Source organism: Rana temporaria, chromosome 9 (genome assembly GCF_905171775.1).
Source record: "Rana temporaria chromosome 9, aRanTem1.1, whole genome shotgun sequence".
Taxonomy (NCBI): Eukaryota; Metazoa; Chordata; class Amphibia; order Anura; family Ranidae; genus Rana; species Rana temporaria.
In genome coordinates, this window is record NC_053497.1 from 89,209,717 (window position 1) to 89,236,209 (window position 26,493).

At 42.1% G+C, this 26,493-nt stretch overlaps 1 protein-coding gene across 1 annotated transcript in view; it reads right to left on the reverse strand.

The window, feature by feature from the left end:
• Positions 1-13,134: 13,134 nt before the first annotated feature.
• TMEM164 (transmembrane protein 164) overlaps positions 13,135-26,493 on the reverse strand; it is a 63,961-nt gene continuing 50,602 nt past the window's right edge. Inside the window, exons 4-6 of the mRNA XM_040323886.1 lie at positions 22,062-22,140; positions 16,306-16,406; positions 13,135-15,064 (exon numbers count right to left, since the gene is read on the reverse strand). Coding sequence (XP_040179820.1) covers positions 14,858-15,064; positions 16,306-16,406; positions 22,062-22,140 — 387 coding nt within the window. The 3' untranslated portion in view covers positions 13,135-14,857. The remainder of the gene's footprint in view (positions 15,065-16,305; positions 16,407-22,061; positions 22,141-26,493) is intronic.

A 26,493-nucleotide genomic window follows, 5' to 3' on the forward strand; every position in this document is an offset into this window, starting at 1 on the left:
TTTGGGACTTTAAAGGAGGCTAGAGCCAAAGGGGTAATTGCCTCTATCCCTATTATCATTTATTAAAAAAAAGGGGAGAACGGGTAATGGGACTTTAAATGAAGCACACAGCAGTAAATCACAAAAATATGGAGTCAAGCGACTGGGAAATTCATGTTTATTTATATTTTTTTTAATAACTTATATAGCATTTTTTGGGCATTAACCTTTTGAGTAATTTTGCATACAAAAATACATAGCAATCCCCAGTCAAATAAAAAATTACAATACATAAACACTTAACAGCTGGTATCAACATATACATAGAACAAGAGCCTTGTTGGTCTAAGAATTCCTTCTATACATAAAATTGCGGAGATCAAAAAAAAAAAGAGGGAGGGCCCTTGTGTTCAATATACATCTGCGCAGCTGCAGCACGCGATCAAGGCCATCAGCACATAGTAAAGCCCCATCTCCAGGCATAGGGTGGCCTGGATGGGCAGCAACATTCATTACAGATGGGTCCAAGGCAGGCAAGTTTACATGAATACCCTGATCCAGGGTGAAAGTGATAACCCCAGGAGGGGACCTGTGTATAAATAATGGGGATTAAGTGTAGAATAATGGTTGTGGTGGGGTGTTAAATGTGGGATATGTGAAAAGGAATAGAAAAAGGGGAGTAGTAGCGTTAAAAGAAAAGTTGGGAAAAGGGGATGGGATGAAAGCATTTTCTTGACCTTTCTCTCATTTTTTCCTTTCATCCCATCCCCATCCTTTTCAGATCAGCCTCCTGGTAAGGCCTATCAGGCCGTTTGACCTGATCCTTTACGAACTGGCAAATATCAATTGCTACAACAGCTGGCTGAATAGCTGAACTGGCCAAAGAAAAGGAAGCCTTTAATAATAACTCCAATTTCTTGTCAACAGGGCCTTTCAAGCCCTGTGCGGTATCTACCAGACAAGTTAAGTTCTTGTTTAAAAGGAAGAGACTGCTGCATCTACAGTACAACTGGCATGCTACATTTTTTGTTTTTTTTTTACTTTTCATCCATGGGATATGAAAAGGAAAACCTTTTAGGAGGAACAAAAAGTCCTGTCAGGATGTTCCCAATCAGCATACACCGCCTGTTCCAACAGGGGGGTGTAGAGGGAAAGTCTGTGTGAGCCGAAGAGGCCTCAGTCACCTCTGCAAGAGGCAACTTAAAGGCAGAACAAACCATTTGGTCAGAGTCAGGATCAAAAGCCTCTGCGACAGAGGCAGACATAAACTGGATATCTTATTGTCCAAATTGCTCATCTGCCGGGCACTCCACCGAATCCTGAGCTTTAAGCTCTTCCCCATCCTCAATCCATTCCTGCTCCAGACTAGGAGGCTCCAAGGAGGGGGGGCATCTGTCTAATTTCCTGCCACCCTGCGAGATGGAGGCAATCATGCCAGCAATCCTATGCTCTAACCCGGCTAGGGCTGAGAACAGTTCATCCTTAGTGATAAAGGGTGAAGCAGCAGCGTTGACTGTAGGCACAATACCAGATAGGCGCAGCTGTTCAGATTGCCTGGAAGCCTCTGGTCCCTTCAGGGGATACAACTAGGTTCATCAGGAACTACTGAAGACATAGGTGTACCCTTTCCCTGTAGTGTTGGTCCCACGCCTCTTTTTTGAAGACATTTAAAAGCTACAAACAAAGAGTACTTGGGTGTAGTATTAAAACACCTCAAAAGGGAGACCCTTTAATAGGGCTCACCAGGCCCCTATGCAAAAATAATGCTAAGCACCTTTAGCCTGCCAAGCAACACTTGGTGACTCACGTGACCAAAGGAAGGAGAAATGAACCACTGCAAGTGTCTGTTCAGAACCTGCTCTGTGTCCCACAGCTGCCTTCTGGAAGCACTGCATGCTTGGCCTACACAGCCTAAATAAGCTAGGTGCGCGCCGTAACGTTCTGTGCATGCGCGCGCACGCACGCACGCGCACTGTCCCGGCAAATGGGCGTGACTGGATTTGTGTACAACGCAAATTTTTGTGCACCCAGATACAGGCTACTGCGCATGTGCAGCGAAGCCACGTGCGTCTTGCCCGCCAAATAAACTGCCAAGTCCGGCGGTGCTTCTGCACATGTGCCATGGTGAACTATGGTGCACCATCATACAGGTAAAAAACAGCCAGACCCAAGCCAAAAAAAGTAAACTTGGCAAACACCCACAACTAACCCAAAACTCCCCCGTATGACACCGCACACAGGTGTCCAGCCTGCCGCTAGCTTGACCGATTGTTAAAATCACTGGGACACCCCACAATAATAAAAAAGGGGTTTCACTTACCCTTCCAGGCGCAGGGCCACTTAGAAACTAAGGGCCCAATCTTCACCCTTCACAGCGGGTTCCCATCACTTGGACCATCAAGGACTGGGTACCCTTTTCATGTTAATATCTAAGCATATAAAGCCTGTGTCAAATGGTTCCGATCGGTCAATCCCTTTGGAACCATTTGTGGGGCCAGAGACCTGGAGCTCAAACCATGTCATCCACCTAAAAAAAAACTGAAGTACTTCCTGTATGGGAGGGGTTATATACGGGATCACTTCCTGTCTGAAGACCTTTGGTCTACCAGTGTCTATTTTTGTATTTTCCTTGCATGTCCCCCTCATGTACCTTCTCCAAATCCCTAAATCCCGCTACAAATCTAAGGGAGAATGTAAATTTGCAGTCCAAGGACCACGGCTCTGGAATGCTCTACCCACTACCATCCGCTTGGAAGAAAACAATCGGGCTTTTAGGAAAAAACTAAAGACCCACCTCTTCTAAAGGACCAGGACGACACTGGATGCAAAGTGCCTTGAGGCGATTAAGTTCGCATTTGTTGCGCTATACAAGTTACTCACTCAGATCTACAGCGACTGCACATGAAAGTGGATTTGCCTTCCGTAAATAACCCTTGGTGTACTCCATGAGCTTAGCTTACGTGCAATTAGCAACTCCAACTAGATCTGTAGTCCAATATAAACCCGGTGGATGACTTTGCGTGAAAGCTGGTAATTTGTCCCACTGGTCCTACAGACTGTAATCTTGTCCAGTTTGAAAGACTGTAATCTTGTCCAGTTTGAAAGACTGTAATCTTGTCCAGTTTGAAAGACTGTAATCTTGTCCAGTTTGAAAGACTGTAATCTTGTCCAGTTTGAAAGACTGTAATCTTGTCCAGTTTGAAAGACTGTAATCTTGTCCAGTTTGAAAGACTGTATTGCACAGCCCCATGAGAGGTTGTACTCCAGTAGTGTGTGCAGCAAAGACAAAGGTTGAAAATTTAACTGTTGTTTAGATGATGGCAGTCACCAACATTCAAAACTAAAGCATAAAATATGCCTATGGTTGGCAGGCTTAACTGAGAAATGAAATAAAAAAAAAACACCACTTTCTATCCACAATATTTTATTCCCAAATATTACCAAAACTTATTTGCACATTTTAGTAAAAACCAAGTTACAAAACACCCCATACACATACAGCCATTACACAACACACTAATCACACAAACTGGATTGTGGTTTTGAGAAGAATCTTAAATAATGGAAGCCTTTCTATTAAATATATGCAAGCAAACACAATGACCAGTTGACTGTTTCTATATTACTTAAATAATAGATTTAAATTTAAGAAAATAAAACAAAATGGCAAAATTAGATTTAAGTGAAAAAAAAAAAAAAAAAACACCACCACACTAGACCCAAGCTGATGCAAAACCCTATTTTTCATTCACTGTGGCTCACTAATGTTAAGGGAAGCTTCCCAAGACCTGGTCAAGGAGCCATATAAGATATGTATAGTTTTACCTTCTTGCTGATGTAAAACTTGAGGAATGCATGATGACTGGGCCCACTATCCTCCTTTGGACAGTGATTTCACCTTTTTAACAGCTTTGATTGGTCATTTACCCACATACTAGCCTGCATCTACCACAACCCAAAAACGTGACAAAACACTAAGCATGTTACCGTTTCTCGTGACTTTCTGCCAAATAAAGCCCTTTTCTCGTGACTTTCTGCCAAATAAAGCCCTTTTCTCGTGACTTTCTGCCAAATAAAGCCCTTTTCTCGTGACTTTCTGCCAAATAAAGCCCCAATCAAAAAGGAGATTTTTGGTTATTGTACAAAGCATCTTTAAAAATTTACATAGTAGGCCTTGAGCCCTTTGCCTAGATGGTACAAATTTTCTCCACAAAATGTGTTATTTTGATAGCTGGATGCTTAAAATTATGTTTTTATGCCAGTACAGTGTTAAAAAAAATGTTTTTTGCAAACATTTGGAAATAGATACTGTATTGTAAACCACAATGTTTAGTTTTTTTTTTTCAATTGTTTTTGAGTTTTGCAATCTGCTGAAAAACAAATGTATACCTTTTTTGCATGGAGATATTTTTTACTTTTAAAAAATGCTTTGCTTTGAAATTGCAGCCATCGATATACCAGGAAAAAATGGTAGCTGTGTTGAAGGTTTTGTAGTTTCATCACAGCTGGAGGGACGAGGTTGCCTACCCCTGCTTTAAAGTGTAAGTAAACACCCCTATTGTTTTCAGTCAAGGAAGCGGCCATCTTTGCCTCTGTTTAATACAACGGCCATGATGCTCCACATGTGATCAGTTATTAAACCAGCAATTGGATGGTTTGACAGTTTGGTTGATAGCACAACAAATTTGAGTGTTACAGTGAAACCGTTTCATGGATGGGTTTACTTCCTTTAAGGACTTCATCTCACTTGGGCACCTTTCACACTTGGGTAACCTGAAAGTCACATGATTTTGCCGTGGCTTTAACCACTTTACCACTGGGCTAATTTTGGCACTTCTCTCCATGTAAAAATCAAAATTTTTTTGCTAGAAAATTAATCAGAACCCCCAAACATTATATATATTTTTTTATCAGACATCCTAGGGAATAAAATGGCGGTCATTGCAACTTTTTTCCTCGCACGGTATTTGCGCAATAATTTTCCAAACGCCTTTTTTTGGGAAAAAAACTGCTTCATGAATTAAAAAATAACAAAACAGTAAAGTTAGCCCAATTTTTTTGTATAATGTGAAAGATGATGTTACGCCGAGTAAATAGATACCTAACATGTCACGCTTTAAAATTGCGCACATTCATGGAATGGCGCCAAACTTCGGTACTTAAAAATCTCCATAGGTGACGCTTTAACATTTTTTACAGGTTACAATTTTAGAAGTTTCAGAGGAGGTCTAGTGCTAGAATTGTTGCACACGCTCTAACGCACTCAACGATACCTCACATGTGGGATTTGAACAGTGTTTACATATGTGGGCGGGACCTGCATGCGTGTTCGCTTCTGCACGCGAGATAACGGGGACAGGGGCGTTTTTTAAAAAAAGTTTTTAATTTTATTTTTACACTTTTTTTTTTTTTGATCACTTATTCCTATTACAAGGAATGTAAACATCCCTTGTGATAGGAATAAGTGTGACAGGTCCTCTTTATGGAGAGATGTGGGGTCAATAAGACCCCACATCTCTACTCCAGGCTTACAAGCATGAAATCGGTGGGAAAAAAAAAATCACTGATCACATGCCGACAGCCGCGATTGCGGCTTTGTTTACTTCCGGGTACCGGGTGTGACATCATAACGTCACGCCCGGTCCTCCGACGGTCATAGAGATGACTGTGACCATCTGGTCACCAGTTATCTCTATGGTTCTGCAGCGAGCGCCGGCCGATTCGCTCTCCGGGCCCCTGATGGCACGGGAGAGCCCGGAGAAGCACCGGATGGCGGCTGGAGGGGACGTCCTCTCCCGCTGCCTATTAGAGCGATCAAGCGGCGAAACCGCCGCTTTGATCGTTCTTATGGTGCAGAGAATCGGTGGCTAAAGAGAAGGATATCTGAATGATGCCTTTATGTCATCTGGCAGAACGGGGAATCGCATTGTTTACATAAGCAGTTCCCTGATCTGCCTCTCCTCACCACGATCTCGGGTCACTATTCTCCTTGCACAGACCAACGTACAGAAGAGACGACCTGCCGCAGTATATCTGCGCGAGATGGTCGGCAAGTGGTTAAAGTGTGTTACACCATTTCATATTCCTGATATGTTCCTATTGGACCATGTTCTTGTGTTAAAGAGTATCCAATTCTCTTTGCATTGCTTCTTTTGTATAAAATACCTGGTGAAGCGGCCAGTCCCGCTGCTTTCCCATTTTAAACCAACCACGTTGTCCATCAGTACATCCATCCCCCGTGTGGTCAGTTTCCTGGCTGTGCTGGGAGAACAGGCTATCTGTCCTTCAGGCTAAGGCTTGTGCGCCCCCCTGCACAGCTCTTCACTGGGAAGATCAGTGAATTACTCTATCTGCCTCTTGCTGACCCTGTAGTCTCCACCTCTACAAGTCTCTTATGCAACAGAGAACAGAGGTTATGTGATCAATTGATATAAAAAAGAAAAATTGTTAATTATTTTTTTTTTTTATATATATCTATACACAAATATTTTGTCTTGCATTTCTATTTTAAACTGAGTTGTTTTAAAAGATAAGGGTCCACAACAAAAGGCCTAGTAGATTACACAATAGAAACAAAAAAGGGCCAAATGCATACTCATGAGGAGCCAAAGGCTAATAACGCATATAAAGAACAGAATGCAAGCGACAGGAAGGTCTAAATTTGAAAGCGTGTCGTAAAGACAGGAATAAAAATATATAAAGGGGCAGATCCACAAAGATTTGCACCGGCGCAGCGTATCTGAGATACGCTACGCCGCCGTAACTTACTTGGCTTTGGTTTGAATCCTGAAAGAATTTGCACCGTAAGTCACGGCGGCGTAGTGCATCTCTCGCGGCGTAAGGGCGCGGAATTCAAATGCGGCGAGTAGGGGGCGTTTTTCATTTAAATGAAGCGCGTCCCCGCGCCGAATGAACTGCGCATGCCCCGTCCGTCAAAACTCCCAGGGTGCATTGCTCCAAATGACGTCGCAAGGACGTCATTGTTTTCAACGTGAACGTAAATGGCGTCCAGCCCCATTCACAGACAACTTACGCAAACGAATTAAAATTTTCAAAATTATACGCAGGAACGACGGCCATACTTAACATTGAGTACGCCACCAGATGGCAGCTTTAACTATACGCCGGAAAAAGCCAAAACGGAAACGACGTAAAAGAATGCGACGCCCGCTCGTACGTTCGTGGATCGTCGGAAATAGCTAATTTGCATACTCAACGCGGAATATGACGGAAACGCCACCCAGCGGCCGCTGGAAAATTGCATCTTAGATCCGACGGCGTACTAAGGCGTACGCCTGTCAGATCTAACACAGATGCCGTCGTATCTTGTTTGGTGGATACCAAAACAAAGATACGACGGGCAAAATTTGAAATTACGAGGCGTATCAACAGATACGCCGGCGTAATTTCTTTGAGGATCTGCCCCAAAAAGTTTTAGCCATATGAACACCCATTGTTCTGAGGAGGGCTGCAAGACTATAAACCTTGCCTTAAACTAAAGGCTGGACTACACTACCCGTGTTTAGCGGAACACCAGAGCGCAGGAGAATTTTGTTCTGCTGTAAAGACAGGAATCACTCAGGATGTACATTTGTTTCTAATAACTTTTTTTATTGGGTAATTCTATAGGCCTTTGTACCCTCTTGTTTTTCTTTTGGCTGTTGGACTCCCCGGCCTGAAGAAGGCTGCATTGGTGATACATGTTTGTTGATGTCAAGAACATAAGCCTGCACTGACATTACTTTCGGCTCCAATAACTCCTTATGGATTTTTTGGTGACATTATTGTGGTTTAATTTGTTCTAGGTAAGGGTCCACATATACTTTAACAACTTCAGCCCCGGATCATATTGCTGGTCAATGACCGGGCCACTTTTTTGCAATTCGGCACTGCGTTGCTTTAACTGACAATTGCGCAGTCCTGCGACGTGGCTTCCAAAGAAAATTGGCATCCTTTTTCCCCACAAATAGAGCTTTCTTTTGGTGGTATTTGTTCACCTCTGCGGTTTTTATTTTTTGCGATATAAAGAAAAATAGAGCGACTATTTTGAAAAAAAATGATGAATATTTTTTACTTTTTGCTGCAATAAATATCCCCAAAAATATATAAAAAATATATAAATTTTTGCTCAGTTTAGGCCGATACGTATTCTTCTGCATATTTTCCGTAAAAAAAAAAAAAAAAAAAAAAAAAAAAAATTGCAATAAGCGTTTATTGATTGGTTTGCGCAAAAGTTATAGCGTCTACAAAATAGGGGATAGTTTTATGGCATTTTTATTAATATATTATTTTTTTTTACTAGTAATGGCGGCGATCAGGGATTTTTATCGGTACTGCGACATTATTTCGGACACTTTTGACACATTTTTGGGACCATTGGCATTTTTATAGTGATCAGTGCTATAAAAATGCATTGATTAATAAAAAAATGCCACTGGCAAAGAAGGGGTTAACACTAGGGGGCGAGGAAGGGGTAAATTATGTTCCCTGTCTGTGTTCTAACTGAAGGGGGGGGGGTGGGACTGACTTGGGGAAATGACAGATCGCTGTTCATACATTGTATGAACAGACGATCAGGCATTTCTCCCCCTGACAGGACCGGGAGCTGTGTGTTTCCACACACAGCTCCCGGTTCTCGCTCTGTAATGAGCGATCGCAGGGTGCCCGGCTGTGATCACGCGTCCCTATTGGCTGAATCGCATGATGTATAGCTACGTGATCTCGCGCAGCCGAGACGACCTGGCGCCATATAACTGCGGCGGCTGGTCGGCAAGCGGTTAAGCACTGATATTTCCTAAACAAACAGCTGCTCCAAGCTCCCTACAGTGCTGATCATTTGAGGGCATTTGGTCACGTAACCAGCAATAAAGGGAGCCTGGATCAACCGTTTCCCCTAGGAAAGTTTTTTTTTACCATTGTATTACTTTTTACCCAGACTGGACTGTTACTATGCCCAAAATCTAAGTACAGACCCTCTATAAATGTATGTATGCTGCAACTAGATTTTCTAGTTTTCTTTTAAAAGAACATTTTTATACATTACTGGGCCTACTTTTAGTACAAAGTAGATATCTACTCTCTGCTAAAACACCTGTATTTTTACTCAACATTGCGCCTAGATTTTATAAAGGGAGGAAATAAAAAATAAATGCACGCTGCAGTGGTAAGCCAATATGGCGGCAGTTTTTTTGAATAATTCACTGGAATGAATGGCACTCCATTTGGGAGTCCTGAAACAAAAAGAGCATAATCCACATTTGAAGCGCAGTGCCATGCTTTACCAAACAAAAAACATTATATATTCCATTACATTTAGAACGTTGCAGTATGGCTGCAGTAAGGCCATACTGCCGTTTTATAAGAAGGTCCTAAGTTAATAAACTTTCCTAACCGTACAATCATTCTAGTAATTTCCAGAATTATTATACAAACAAAACAGCCTATAGAGATGAACAAGACAATATTTCAATGATCAGCCAACATTAAACAACATTTGATTACCTATTCCCTCCCAATCCCACTGTTGTGCCTTGAGGTAAACTCCTTGGCATCTACCAAAAACTAAAGTATAGATTTTAAACAGAATGACCCATCAACACAGAATCTCTCAGCCCAATAGGTGGCCTCTGAGGATTGTAAAATGAAGCCTGTATCCATTACTTACTATGCTTATATAAACATACAAAATGTATAGAAATTTGAACCCACAATAACATACAAAAACAAACAGCTTACAAGGAGAAGGTATACAATGGATCAAATGACTGACAACACAATTATACAAGTACTTTTAAATGCAATATAAAATATATAGACTATTTTCAAATGCATACTCTGTTCAGTAGACCAGGGGAAATAAATAATAAACAATTGTATAAAACCAAAATTACTCGCATTGGTGCCAGATTTTTACCTCGGGTAAACACAGCTAAAGTTGACTGTACAGGTGCACAGTAAAAAGGAGCCAATTTATGACCTTAACCAATGTATTCCATGTTAAAAGCTAAGCACAGTATTCCTGTATTCAGGTTAACAGCTGAAGCAATATATTCAATTTTTAGGCTTCATTTCCATGGACGTTTTTACAGCCACTTTTCTGAGCGTTTTTTGCAGCTTAAAAACAGCTCTCCATGTTAGTCTATGGCCTCATGCCCACCATGACGTTTTTGAGCTGTAGATGGCTGAGCTGCGAAAAAATAACCAGGACCAGTGTGTTCTGAAGCTCCAACGTTAGAGCTGTAAAAACGCCAGACATTAAAAAACGTGCAAAAATGCTACCGCAGCGTTTTTTTTTAAAAACATGGACAGGCATTTTTAAGCTGTAAAAAAGGCTAAAAAAAGTGGCTGTAAAAACGTCCATGGAAATTAAGTCTAATAGTTAAGCAATGTATGCCATCCTAAGAGCCAAGCAATGCACTCCATGTTAAGTGCTGAAGGTACGCCATTTTATAAGACACAGCAGGTTTTCCTTGTTTACATTCAGCTGTGATATACTGAGAAGTGGCCACACAAAGAAGGAAAAACTTTCAACTACTTTTTAGGGGTCCTGGAATAGGTATGAGGGCACCATAATGTTACACTATATAGTCATTTTGGATACAAATAGTGCTTAGTGTATTCTTCCTTAAAAATGTGGCCTATGGCATTTTGGTTGGCAAAATTAAAAAAAGAAAAAGATGTTGTATGGCACTTCACAGACCTGAGGTACGTACGTATTTCTCTGGTTTTGATCTTGTAAGATGAAGAAAGAATCCATGGCATATTCTATATTTACACTGGAGAAAGGTGAGGTATGAATACCCTCTGTAAGCATACTGAGGGAGAAGTGCCTAGTACTCCATTTTATAAACAGCTGGAGAAAAAAAAAAAAAAAAAACGGGAGTTTGGACACGTTTGCAGCAAATAATACAAATGGAGTGTGGATGGATCTGTACAAAAAAACAGATCTTAAAGTGCTCTGGTCTCATTTAACCACTTAAGGACCGCCTCCTGCAAATGTACGTCAGCAGAATGGCACGGCTGGGCACATGTACGTACAGGTACGTCCTGTACTGGTACCCAGCCGTGGGTCGCGGGAGCTCCAGCGACTCGGTCCGAAGCTCCGGGACCGCGGGTCCCGCAGACCCGATCGCCGCTGGAGTGCGGCGATCAGTCCCCAGAGCTGAAGAACGGGGAGAGCCGTGTGTAAACACGGCTTCCTCGTTCTTCACTGTGGCATCTGCATCGATCGTGTCATCCCGGTTATAGGGGGACACAATCGATGACGTCACTCCTACAGCCACACCCCCCTACAGTTGTAAACACACTTCAGGGAACACATAACCACTAGGGGGCGCTGTTGGGGTTAACTCCCAAACTGCAACTGTCATTTTCACAGTAAACAATGCATTTTAAATGCATTTTTTGATGTGAAAATGACAGGGGTCCCAAAAATGTGTCAAAATTGTTCGAAGTGTCCGCCATAATGTCGCAGTCACGAAAAAAAAACGCTGATCGCCGCCATTAGTAGTAAAAAAATTTTTTTTTATAAAAATGCAATAAAACTATCCCATATTTTGTAAACGCTATAAATTTTGCGCAAACCAACCGATAAACTCTTATTGCAATTTTTTTTTTGCCAATAATATGTAGAAGAATACGTATCGGCCTAAACTGAGGAAAACATTTTTTTTTATATATTTTTGGGGGATATTTATTATAGCAAAAAGTAAAAAATATTGCATTGTTTTCAAAATTGTCGCTTTATTTTTGTTTATAGCGCAAAAAATAAAAACTGCAGCGGTGATCAAATACCACCAAAATAAAGCTATTTGTGGGGGAAAAAAGGACGCCAATTTTGTTTGGGAGCCACATCGCACGACCGCGCAATTGTCAATTAAAGCGACGCAGTGCCGAATCGCAAAAAGGGGCAAGGTCCTTTAGCTGCATTTTGGTCCGGGTCTTAAGTGGTTAAGCAAATCCATAAAACGGAGAGAAAAAAAAAAAACACAGCAGTCCCATGGCATCCTTTGGGAAAAATTTAGCAAGTTAGTATTAGACAAATATGTCTGTTAACAACTACTGCTATATTGGCTTCAGTAACAGCAGTTGTAAATCAGACTACTTTGACAGGAATGTGTAGGCTGCCATTTCTGAAAATGTCAAGGACAGGTATTTGCACCCACTTCCGGGAGTCCTATCTGCGGGGATTCTGCAGGTAGTGCATCACTTCCCGCCCCCGTCCATTGTGTTCTGGGAAACACTCGGCTCCCAGAACACAACGGGGACCAGTGAGGGCGGCGCTGTGTGACTAGCGCATGCGCCGTAGGGAATTGGGCAGTGAAGCCGGAGCGCTTCACTTCCCGATTCCCTCACCGAGGATGGCGGTGGGGGCAGCAGAGTGACAAGCGATCGCTGGTCCTCTGCTGTTACCGACGTCGCTGGACTCCAGGACGGGCAAGTGTCCTAATATTAAAAGTCAGCAGCTGCAGTATTTGTAGCTGCTGGCTTTTAATATTTTTTTCCAGTGGAGATCCGCTTTAACCACTGACCACATACTGCTGTAGGATCAGAGCAGGCAAGACTCTCAATACATCTCATCAAGGGAGTGTATTTCCAGCGAGTAGGTCTAAGCCAAGAAGAGAAGTGACCATAGACAAAATCTAAAATGGACAGGCTAAACGCAGGATCTAAAATTCCTGGCAGTCCGTCACTTGGGCACCAAAAAAAAGAAAGTATGTTTTTACAGAAAAGGCTGCAATTTAAAAAAAAAATTGTACTGGGCTATCTTATGTAAATGTTTTACTTATGAATAGTGCTTAGTGTATGTATTCTTTACTTAACATAGAATGCTTTACCAATGCTGTACAAGCACTACTTGGCCAAGTCATTAGTCTGTCTTAAGAGCAATTTGCAGCATGCCTTAACAGCCAGTAACAATGAGGACATGCAGTTTATGGGCACTTAAAGTAACCCTTTCCTGACCTCTTGAAAATGCTAGCTGCCTGACTTTTTTGGCTTCCATACTTTGAGTCACTAAACTGAAACAAATAAGTAGAACAGCAAATTAGTCACAACTACTTATCTGCATTCTTGCTCTGGATCAGGGATTTAAAGCTGAACTCTAGCCAGGAAGATCATAATACTATCTAATAAAAGATACCTGCCTTTCTTTAAAAAAAAAAAAAAAGGGGGAGGATGATCATCCATTGCTTCCTATTGTCCATTTTCTTTTATCCTGTTTTCCTGTATGTGCAACTGAGCATCACGGTTGCATTTCCTCCCAGAAGTACTTTTCAAAAGGGCAGGGGTGTCCCGAGGACTGGTACGATCGGCACAGCACCAGTTAAATTGAGCAGCACAGTGATTTACAAATACTAGGTGGTCAGGATCCTGAAGTTTAGTTTTAATGTACTGCAGACAGAGCATCACAATTGAGTCAAATACTAGCGATTCTGATTGGGCAAAGCTCAAACATGTCCTTGCCTTAATAAAGCTTACAAAAAATATTTCAAATATACTGCTCTCCTCCAATGTGTAATGTATGTGGTGGCTGCCAGCACAACAAAGGAAAAAAAAAATGTGAAAATAAAGTGCAGCGCCTTTAACCCAACATTTCTTCTTGTGCCCTACGCCCCTCGCTGCCATTCAGTGTCAGCAGATGTGAATGTCTGTATGATATTCCTAATAGCAGTTCCCTTTTTTTGTGACAGATTCACTTAAAATTTAACATTAACATGACATAACATTTCCTGATCTTTCTCCCATTATATCAGTAATGGGGAAGATCAGCTGCAGGGAAAACACAGGTTATACTCATGACTGGTCCCTTGTCCTCTGCCTGTCTTCTACATGGCATTCACTGATGAGCTCCCCTTTAAGAAAGCTCCTAACAGCATCAAATACAATAAGCTTTCCATGAAAACGCATTCATCTTCTTTACAATACCCACGCATTTACCTTAGAATATAGAACCAACACCACAGTATAAAGAATTGGTGATAGTGATGGCACATCCTGGCAGAAAACATTCTGTAACTGGGGTTAGATAGAACTATGGCAATGTCCTATAAGAATTACATTTGACAAGGAGGCACAAAGTAAAATAGAATAATGCAGGTAAATATTAAAATGAAAAATATGTAGGCGTTTTAGGATACATGGAAGAAAATAAAAAGAGCAAACAGCCAGTTTCTAGGAACCATTTTCTAGTACTAGCAAACAATAGAAGAAATACCCAAGTTAGTCACAGAGGACAATTGGGACCATTTTGTTTTCTGAAGTCAGTCTCAATTTGCCCCATTGTAAGTGATACGCACAGATCCAGAGATTTGTCCAACAGCAACATACTTTGAATAGAAGTTCCAAGTGTGCGTATGCCTTTAAAATGTAAGGAAAATAGATCCCTTAGCACATTACTCATTTCAGAAGACCTTTAAAATCAAATCACAGTAAAATATACAATAGATTTAACACTGCAGGCCCACAGTGAAGACAGACAAAAGTGACTCGCTATGGGTTGTTTTGAACTCCCCATTAATAATTATAAATAAAAAGCATCAGTTCTTGTAACAGACTGCACTCCCAAACTAGAAACCAGGTCAGAAGGATCCCTGTGCAAAGATGGGCGGCCACCTTAGCCCTCATAAAATGTTCACCCAATGCTGCCTAGCATACAGTTCGGCTCATAGTGCAGCACAATTGTTAGAAATAGTTACTAGTGAAAAGCATATTCGACACCCTGGCCCCTTCTGTAAGGTCACTTGTTTAGGCACCTGGAAGTTCTTAACACTGGATAATAATGAAAGGGTTGGTAGCCCTTTTAAACTTATGTATGCCAGTTGTTTACGAGTTTTGGCTGAGAAAAATGTTGAAGCTGGGCCACTCCTGTAGTGGCATATTAATCCACTTTCTTTCCTGAAAAAGGAAACCGCTCCAAGAAGAACTTAAAGCGAGGTGAGCCAGAGGAGAAAAAAGCAACAATCAACTTCCCATGGATCATGGTCATGATGGTTTGGTGTCCTGATGCCCACATACGATACCAGGGCCCATAGAAGGGGTCAGACACAGCTGGGCACAACATGTTGTTTAGGTTTACTTCCGTAATCTAGGTAAAAAGTAAAGATTAGATACAGCAGGATAGTTCCCCCCCCCCCCCCCCCCCCCCCCCCCATTATTTGATCACAGGCGTCCTTTAAGTGATACATTTCAGGGTCTGGTAAAGGTTGTGGGGAGGGCAAGGGCTCTTTAGGGGTTAGCATTGAAGCCATACTCTAGAAAGGCTGGGTGGGAGAGGTGATAAGAAGATAGATTTTGCCTAAACTGTCCTGGTAAGCTTTTACCCAGGTTCCACATAGGCACCATTTCTGCAAGGGGGGACCTTATCTAGTGCTGTGAAGACCTCCTGAGAACGAAGGTCCCTTTGACTAGCTTCCACCAACATCTGTCAACTCAATCCTGAGAGGACCTCACTGGCCATCCAACAGGAAGTGCCATTATCATGCTGGCAGTAAAATGTGGACATCTGAAAAAGGAGCACTGCCGGCAGATGGGGTTGAATGGGAGTGGTTCTCCTACCGATCGCCCAGGGGAGAAGAGAGGGGAGGAAGAGGAGTGCCCGCTAGATCATCACAGAGAGGGGATTGCCCACTGCAACAGATTTCATTTGAATTGTCGGAACGCTTGTCATCACACACAGTTACGCCTCCTGGTCCGGCTCTTTTGATAGAAAGAACACCAGTCCAAATGCCAGTATATCAAAGGAGATGGGCCAGGAGGCAGGACTGTGTGCGACGGTGAGAGCCCAGCAATTCAAATGAAAGCCGTTGTCATTTCAGGGGCTAACTTTTGAGGGTGTGTTTAGGGGTAGAATTAGAGGCAGGGCATGATAGGGGTTGGCTGGGGCAACTGGTGATCAGTAACCCTTATGGCCGGGCTAGTAGCTCAGGACTTGAAATTTTGAGCCCTGGGCTAGAGCACCACATGACCTCAGCTACAGATCAGTAAATAGAGCTTTTTGATATGGTTGTAACTTTAGTTTTTAGTATTAGGAATTAGTTTGGGGCTGGTGAGTGGAGGGGGGGGGGGGGGGCGGATGATTTAATCCCGGGGTGGGACATTAGGTGAACCTGTGCTTTCCTCATACAAAGGATTTAATACACACATTTTGTATGTGAAAAACAATTATACATGGGAGAAGCTGGGGATAAGTCAGGGACACTGCATATTAAATATTACTACTAACATATCGGACACAAATAGCTGAGGTAACAGACCATTAAACAAGAAGTTTTGCTTAACACAATAATTCTATTTCTACATAGAGTAATAGTTCAATAATACACTCACCAAGCCTAGTATCTGGAGAAGGGTGAAGTGGTAGAAAAACATGAGTCCAGTTGCCAGAATTGCCCACCAGAAGTTACAGAGTGGCTCTGGTGTATACACACCTAGGAGAAAATAGTAAAAAGCTGTTCAGATTCAAAGCAATGTCGTTTTTTCCCATAACATAAACCTTTACTTTTGGGCTGAGGGTGCTGGGTTTAGGTTGTGGATAAGCCGAGTTTGGGTTAGCGGTGGGATGTAGTCGCATTAAAAAAAAAAAAAAAAAAAAGAAGACTGTAGAATTTCCAATTCTGCAAGTGTATGTATCTTTTTTTCAAACATTCCTTTAAATGAACACTAGATGTCCCCAGTACACCACTTTTTTCATTACAAATATAGTTTATCTAGTGCATTAAATTTTTAATGGCCTTATACACTGCTCAAAAAAATTAAAGGAACACTTTAGAATCAGAACTCCTGGGATATTGATCTGGTCAGTTAAGTAGCAGAGGGGGGGGGGGGAGGGGTGTATACAGAGGGGGTTGTTAATTTAAATTAACAGCAAAGCAGCTGAAACGGATTAACAGGAGCACTAGATGGGCAACAAACAGGAATGGTTTTTCAGGTGGAGGTGTCTGACATTTGTTTCCCCTACTTATCTTTTCTGACTGTTTTTCACTAGTTTTGCATTTGGCTAGGGTCAGTGTTACTACTGGTAGCACGAGGCGATACTTGGACCTTATAAAGGTTGCACAGGCAGTTCAACTCCTCCAGGATGGCACATCAATCAATATGTGTCATTGCCAGAAGGTTAGCCAGCACAGTCTCAAGAGCATGGAGGAGGAGATTTCAGGAGACAGATAGTTACTCTAGGAGAGCTGGACAGAGCCGTAGAAGGTCCTTAACCCATCAGCAGGACCGGAATCTGCTCCTTTGTGCAAGGAAGGAGGAACCGGATGAGCACTGCCAGAGCCCTACAAAATGACCTCCAGCAGGCCACTGTTGTGAATGTGTCTGACCAAACAATCAGAAATAGACTTCATGAGGGTGGCCTGAGGGTCCGACAACTTCTAGTGCTCACTGCCGGAAACTGTGGAGCTCGATTGGCATTTTCCATTGAACTCCAGAATTGGCAGGTGTGCCACTGGTGCCCCATGCTTTTTAGAGATGAGAGCAGGTTCACCCCCAGCATATATGACGGACCTGGAGAACATTATGTTGCCTGTAACATCGTTCAGCATGACTAGTTTGGTGGTGGGTCAGTGATGGTCTGGGGAGGCATATCCATGGAGGGACACACAGACCTCTACAGGCTACACAAATGGTACCCCTGACTGCCATTAGGTATCGGGATGAAATCCTTGGACCCATTGTCAGAACCTACGCTGGTGCGGTGGGTCCCGGGTTCCTCCTGGTGCACGACAATGCCTAGCCTCATGTGGTAAGAGCATGCAGCCAGTTCCTGGAGGATAAAGAAATTAATACCATTGAATGGCCCCCAAGCTCACCTGACCTAAATCCAAAAGAACACCTCTGGGACATTATGTTACGGTCCATACGGTGCCGCCAGGTTGCACCTCAGTGATGCTCTGGTGCAGATCTGGGATGAAATACCCCAGGACACCATCAGACGTCTCATTAGGAGCATGCCCTGATGTTGTCACGCATGCATACAAGCACTTGGGTGGCCATATAAACTACTGAGGACCATTTTGAGTTGTTGCAATGAAGTTTCAGCAAAATTAGCTTTCTGCATCATTTTTTCACTTTGATTTTCGGGGTGTCTTTGAATTCAGCCCTCTGTAGGTGGATAATTTTCATTTCCATCAAATGATGTGCCATCCTTTCATTCTTAACACATTACCCAGTCCATATCAGTATAGATATCCAGCATGAGATGTTTGCCCGTTGAGATCCGATATGTTTTCAAAGTGTTCCTTTCATTTTTTTGAGCAGTGTATAATTTGATTGGTTGCAATGGGCAACAAAAATATTTCTGCATTAGCAACAAAATGTTATCAAACCCTGAGGCTTTACAATTAACTACAGAGCAAAGTCTCAGCTAACTACATACACAGTAGTTTTAGGAGCCTTACTGAGAGGGACAGTAAAGCTGGGTTTACCAAAACTGCAGGTTTCTCTTTTCTGGTAAATGTAAAGAATTTAGCTTTTTGGTGGATATATTCCAATCAAAAACACTCAATCAGGACAGAATCCACCACTGGGCCGGGAGAAAGAAAGGCGCTCCAGAGCACCCCCCACCCATCTAGGGGGTCCTGGGATGGCCCAAAGATATTCCAAAAGAAAAAGCAAGGTATCCTACCAAATTCCCATGCCTGGAGGAAGCGTAGCACACCTTCGGTTCTAATCACCCCCTGCTGTACTAACTTTTTGTTTACAACCAGGGTGTGATAAATATGTACTGCAGTATCTACATGTCAGCTCTCTTTGTTTTTAACCTACATTTTGTAACCTTGTAATTTTTGTAATAAATAAAACTTTTCTACTTTTATATATCCATTTGTCAATCCACATTACTGTGCCAATCCACACTATCCCAGGGGCATTCCTATTTATATTTTCTTGGCCAGTGCCATTAGTACAGTGTACAGTATTATCACGGATCACTTTATTGATGTCATTAGCGACGTCAGTGTCAGCAGCCCTCCCAGCCAGTGTCATTTAGTGCTAGATTTCCCGTCACGCTAGAAGTTGCTGATCCCTGCCATTACTAGTATAGCGTCTGTTTGAATCAGTATCTTGATCACGATCAGTACTATGCAAGTACCCCCGAAACCGCAGTTTGGTTTCTACCAAAGACATGTATCGGAATACGTTTTGTCCTAAACTTAAAACATTTGATGTTATTAGATTTATATCGATTTTAACTGATCGTTTATGCAATAATAATAATTAAAAAAAAGGAAACAGCAGTGATCCAATACCAACAAAAGAAAGCTCTATTTGTGTAAAAAAAAAAAAAAATGATACAAAATTTGATTTGGGCACAGTGTTGCATGACCATGTAATTGCCAGTTAAAGTAGCACAGGGCTGAATAGCAAAAAAAATGGCTTGGTCGTTAAGGGGGGGGGGGGTAAAACCTTCCAGGAGGTCAGTTGGTTAAACAACAGTGAAATTCCTTTTTAAGAAAGCTGTATAGCTAATATAAAGTTTTAGCTAAACTTTGGGTGGGTTAACCAATCTTCAGGTGTGTGTGTGTGTGTGTGTGTGTGTGTGTGTGTTATATATATATATATATAAAAAAATTATATAATTTTTTTTAAATATGCCTGCAAAAAAAGAAAGAAAAAGAAATACAAGAACAGCTCTGACAGCGATAGGGTTAAACTGTAAACTGACCGCACTAAGCAGAACAATAGAGCTCCGATTGGCTATCCCACTGACAGTGCTGAAGAGGCTGATTGAATGCATTGCTGGATTTATTGGAGTTTTTAGATTTAGAGTTCAGCTTTTTTAAAGAAAACCAAGTATTTATCTATATGTATTTATTTATTTAATTTTTTTGGTAAATGTTTTCACTTTCTCTGGAATGAGGGACAGCAGAAAGAAAAGATAAAGGATGTAGTGAAATGACAGAAGAATCAAAATAAATATATATCTTTTGGAACAGTACAGCTTAATGGTTTCTTCTTTTTGGGTGACAGGACATGTTTGTTAAATCAATATCGTCACATGTAAAGCTTGATCCCAATGTTATCTTATCTAACAGGAAACAATGTAGAAACGACTTTTATCATTTTTTCTTTTGTTGCCAAAGTTTTGCTTTTTTGTTTAGTAACATCCAGCCAATATCCACTTTCAGTCTAGCTGTGCCAAATGTAACTGGACACCGTTTTTCATGAAGACATGGAAGCACATGGGGAAAGGTTTTATGCAAGATTTAATATGGACAGGATTAGTAAAAAACATGGGCTGATGAAGAGGACATGCAGCTGGCTTTCGATTGGCTCTGTGGTAACATGTTCATTTCATAGAAACAACCAAATAAAATATTTTGAATGCTTTTCTCCCATTGTCTGATACAAATGGAGATTTAGCATTGGAGATTTATCTGTTTGTGTTTAATAGTGAAATGCACAGAGGAACTTCCTTTTTGTGTTGTAGGGGGAAGGGGCATACATCAATCTATAGGACCATCAACAATAGTGAAATAAGCTGAATCAAGCCAACTGATATCTGAATTGCATTGCTCAGACTGAATTCTAACAAAAGAGGAAGACCAGAGATGAACAATGAATAAGCAAATCATGCAGCCCTGTAAGCAGTCTGCTTGGGAGTGTATACAGAAAACTATGCATTTTAAAAACAGGATTCGATTTTCAAACTGGAGCCTTAAACTGGCCATAGATGGATTGAAATTTGGCTGATTCAGCAGGAACCAGCAGAATATAATCCATGTATGGCCAACGATCGACTTCTGTCGAATGACAACGCATTCATCCAGATGTCCGTATACAATGTCCCAGCAGGGAGGATTCGTCTTTCCCTCTTCCTTGTGTGTGGATGTAACCTGCTGGGTGGTCGAAAAAAAAAAGAAAAGAAAAAAGTGTCACCTATGGCAGGCACCTACAAAACAGCACACACACCTTTAGGCCCCATGTACACGGGATGCTGATGGACGCTTTTTTCAAACCCATTCAATGTTATCCTACGTGACCATGTACACAGTCTTGTTTATTGCCGTTTTTAGGCAGTTGTGTTTGACAGTGTTTCTTTGAAAACAAAAAAATGGGTTCAGATGCAGAAGATTTCCACGTTTCAGACGCTAAACGCTCGTTTATAGGCGTTTTTCGGCATAAAAAAAAATACTTTTTTTTTTTTAAACGCTTCTAAACACGTGGCATGTAAACACGGCAAAACTGACGTAGCAGTTGTAAAAACGTCCAGTGTACATGGAGCCTTAGGCCGGGATCACACTGGTGCAACAAACGCTCCGACATTGTGAGCTCATGTCGCATGACGTGCAAAAATCAACGTTTCCCTATTGTAGGGGGTCTTAACTGGTCGGACACAAGTCGGACCGACTTTGAAAATGCTCCCTGTACTATTTTGGTCCAACTTTGATCCTACTTCAGCCCACTGAATATCATTGAAGTCGGATCAGAGTCAGAACGCCATCTTGCATGCTCCGACTTTGGAATGCGACTGGAGGTCGCATGCCAAAATGGTATGGGTTCCCCCTCCAAGAGCATACCAGGCCCTTGCATGACATGGTCTGTGTTGGTGGGAGAATCAAGCGAAAGAAATTTGCTTGATTCTCCCAACAACAACACAGATAGTGTAGATGCAGGAATCCCTCCCGCTGAGCAAATGTCTTCTTAATAATTTCAGGTAAAACCCAACATGCTGATTGTACCCAAGTTGATTGATCAACTTGGTACATTCAGTCTGCCCATACACAGTTCGCATCTCGGCCAGTTCCTGCTAAACTGGCCAAGATTCTAACCGTGTATGGTCTGCCTAAGACCCCGTACACACGATTAGATTTTCTGCAGATTTTTGTCTTCAGGTTTACCAAAACCATGTAGTGCAAGGGCCTGCCTGATTGCATACAAATTGAAACTCTTAAGGTTGGACCTCATATTAGATGGTTTTGGTAAATCTGAAGACAAAAATCTGCAGAAAATCTAATAGTGTGTATGGGGTCTAAGAGGTTTGCTCAATGAGCCACACATGGCAAACAATTGGAATATACTCTTTTCTTCAAGGCCCAAATGTAAAAATATCAGACAAATAAAACAAACATGGCAAGTCTTACCTCCTTTCCGCATCAGGTAGATGGGCACTATGTAGAGAAGGATGTGTTGAATGTAATACACCTCCACTTCAAATGGCAGCTGTGTGTACAAAAAATGTTTTATATACACTCTTAAAATGGCCACTACCTACCCATAAAATATTTTACTTAGCTGTGCCGACTACCTGCAGATCAAGAGACCTCACATTTGTGTCTATAATCCCTGTTCGATCTCTTTCCTCTCATTTCATTATCCAATGCAGATAATCATGCAGAGGGAAGGACTTTCTACTGTATATACCCTAAATTCGCTTGTTCCATCCACATTACTGAAATTTTCCAAACTATCTATATATTTACATATGGCACATCCTTCACATTAATACGTCTTTCTTATTCCTACAAATTGAGTATTCATGGTTTAAAGATCTAAAATTCACTAGAGACCAGCAAGACTTTCAGAGTTTTTTTTTACCTCAAAACAGTGAGACGGGCAAAAGTCTACAATAGGTCTGGGTCTTGTTGCCACCCATGCCAGTGTTTACACGTAATCTAACTACTCCAAAGTGGACCAAACTCAAACTCTACAACTCTCTGAACACGGACTTTAACAAAACACTCTAGTTTTGACAAAGAGTTTGCAAAGTCTGTCAGATTTTTATTGCTCCTCCATTGGTGGGGGGGGGGGGGGGCTACCCTTGTCAGAACACAACAGAACAGCAGGGGAGATTGCTGTACTAATATCAGATTGTTAGTACAGCAGCTCCAACCTGAGCGGTTCGTTTTAACTAGTGTGTACTAGGCTTTAGTAAGCTTTAGAAGATTTAAAAGCTGTGGGCACTGTGTGTGGGGGGGTGAACCATTTTCATATTGCTGGGTTTAGTAACACTTTAAGCAGCAGTTTTGGCGGCTTCAATGAGGAGTTTGAACCCTGCGTTTTACCTGATCTCCCCTTCTGCAGACTTTGCTAGCAGAGTCATGCCCAGCCTATCAGGTGCAATAACTGTGCTTATTGTGCTTTAAGAAGTCTGTCAGATATTGTTGAGGCTATGGCTGTCAGTGATATCTATGATGCCAACGCTTTTAATTCGGATGTGTTGCCTTAGTTATAAAGCAAACTGTACCAAGGTCAACTGCATTATTCCTTGCAAGGTGCTCACAAATTGCTTTTGTGAGGCACACAATGATTGTATATTAATAACATAAGGCTTTTTTTTGTTTTATTAGACTCCATTCATGCTTTACAGAGCAGATGGACAAATCTCCCGCTGCGGCTGTTGTGTTGTGACATGACAGCAGAAAATGTTCTGGCTTGCTCCTTCAATTTTTCTTTTTTATACAAGGGATTTCAAGTGGGAGAGGGCCACCCACTTACAGAATTGCATCTGGTTCATCATGAACCGGCCAATATTTGCTGCATGTATGGTCAGTTTAAGGTCCTGGTCTGCGGATGCACCTTTGATAACTAGAATGAAAACCTCTGATTTTGGATTGTGCAACTCTAGTACACTACATAAAAAGGTACATAAAACAAATCTTATGCTCAAAAGGTACTTGCCAATTGCACTTTGGCATATAAATCACATATTGAATTGTATCTCATTTTACAATTTTATAATTTTCCTTAATAATGTAATTTAAAAAAAAAATGTACAAAAATAAAATATGTATGTGTGTGGTCAGATCTATTGCTGAGCGAAGACCAATATACCACCAACTGTCCTGAAAAAGGTGCATAGTCTGGAGGCTACAAAGATGACAAATATATACACAAAAAAGTAAAAATTCTTATAAGTAAGGTGAAGTAGAGAATTTCTATATTTGTCAGAACATGCTAGCACAACTTCATAAATAAGCATTCAAATTACAAGCTTTGCCTGTGCACATTTACCAGTCACCCTTGGAATGAAGGAAAAGTAAAAAGCAATCCATACTAGTAAATTATTTACCAATTCTCAAGTATGTGCTTTAGCTTAATGGTTAAATGAAAAAATATGAAAGTCCAATAATCTACAGTACATCTGTATTTTATTTTTTTAAGTAAACTTGTTGCTTTGACTTGCTAGGGCAATGCGCAGGTTCACATAATGGGATGACTATGCCAGTGATGGCAAACCTATGCCACAGCTGGCACGCAGAACCCTCTGTGGGCACGCAGCTTATAGAGCCAGAGCCGCCAGGATGGGGGGGGGGGGGACCCCCAGTCAGGTAGTTACTTGAACTGGCGGTGCAAGCACGGAGAAGCCGGCTCCCTTCCTTGCATCAGTGCCATCGGGTAGCGAGGCAGCCGGTGTTTAAATCCCTCCCTGCATGCTCCAAGGGCAGCCCCAGTGGGAAGGACTTGCATGGAACGTCTGCTGCTGTAAGCAGCGCTGCAATGCCTCTGGAAACCGAGGAAGAGAAGAGCGACTCCTCCCTTCCTGGACTTTAAGAGCCAATAGGAGAGCGGCTGCATGACCATGTGAAGGACTGTGTACATACACAGGTAGGACACTGCTATGGGAGGCAAGCCAGAGGTCACTGCTATAGGGGAAATGGGGGGGGGCAGAGGATACTAGTGTGCATGTGTGTGGGGGGGGGGGGCGGCAGGGGATCAGAGGACACTGCTTTGGGAAGGCCACCCCCTACTGGTCCTCACATCACACCACCCCCCCCCCCCCCAATCCAAGCATTCTGAGCAAAACACATTCCTGATCACTGTATCCAGAGCACGACGAATTCCTGATCACTGTATCCAGAGCACGACACATTCCTGATCACTGTATCCAGAGCACGACACATTCCTGATCACTGTATCCAGAGCACAACGCATTCCTGATCACTGTATCCAGAGCACGATGCATTCCTGATCACTGTATCCAGAGCACGACGCATTCCTGATCACTGTATCCAGAGCACGACGCATTCCTGATCACTGTATCCAGAGCACGACGCATTCCTGATCACTGTATCCAGAGCACGACGCATTCCTGATCACTGTATCCAGAGCACGACGCATTCCTGATCACTGGATTCTGAGCACAACACTTTCCTGAACCCTGCTTTCTGAGCGCAACACACTTTTGAAAAAACACAAAGGGTTTTTTTCTGGGCAGAATCGTACGTTTTTGGTCCCTTGGGGCTCATTCAGAGGGATGATCAGTCCCATTCTCTGTACAGATCTGCTGATAGGTTTAATTCAGTTTTGGCACTTTGAAATAAATAAGTTGGTTTTGTGTCGCCGTTTGGGCACTCAAGCTCAAAAAGGTTTTTCCATCACTGCTTTATGCCCCCAAAAAAAGGGTAAACATCAAGTGGCTCCAGCTTGGAGCTTACAGTCCCCTCTCAGGCCTTTTAAATAACTCCCCATACCAGAAGTAATATATAGCTATATATCTCTTTGCTTCTGTTAGCTGAATGGAGCGGTACTCAAGTCTAGAGAAGAGAAGGCAGGCATAAGCAGCTGGCTAGTGCAACAGTAAAAGAAACCTGTTACTATGCCATGAAAAAAACAAAGTTAAGGTTCACTTAAAGTGCCACTGAACCCAGGACCCTGCACTGAGGACCGCAGCAGGCAAGAGTCTGGTTTTATTGCGATATAAATAAAAGTGTACTGCGCTCTAAACAAAATAATAATGTTCAAAAAAAGCAACAATAAGTGACTCCATGAGAGAAAAAAAAAATAGACACAAAATAAACAAAGTCCAGTGCAAGTCCATATAAAAACACATAGTGTGTGAAGACACACTTACCCACAACACATTGTCAGGAACTTGAACCCACTCTCGTATATGCCGATCCAAAGCATCCCAAACAGGCTCAATGGGTGACATGGCAAGAACTGGGATGTTTTCAGCTTCCAGGAATTGTGTACAGATCGTTACAACATGGGGCCGTGCATTATCATGCTGCAACATGAGGCGATGGCCGTGGATGAATGGCACAACAATGGGCCTCAGGATCTCGTCACGGTATCTCTGTGCATTCAAAATGTCATCAATAAAATGCACCCGTGTTCGTTGTCCATAGCATATGACTGCAAATACCAGTGATGGCGAACCTTGGCACCCCAGATATTTTGGAACTACATTGCAGAGTGCATAAGCTTCATGGGAAATGTAGTTCCAAAACATCTGGGGGTGCCAAGGTTCGCCATCACTGGCCTAAACCATAACCCCATCGTCACCATCAGCCACTCGATCCACACGTTGACATCAGCAAACCACTCACCTACACAACGCCATACACTGTCTGCCATCTGCCCTGTACAGTGAAAACCAGGATTTATCCGTGAAAAGAATACCTCTCCAAAGTGCCAGACACCATCAAATGTGAGACTTTGCCCACTCAAGTTGTTTACGATGAACTGCAGTCAAGTCAAGACCCCGATGAGCATGCAGATGAGCTTCCCTGAGACAGTTTCATTACAGTTTGTGCAGAAATTCTTTGGTTATGCAAACCGATTTTTGCAGCA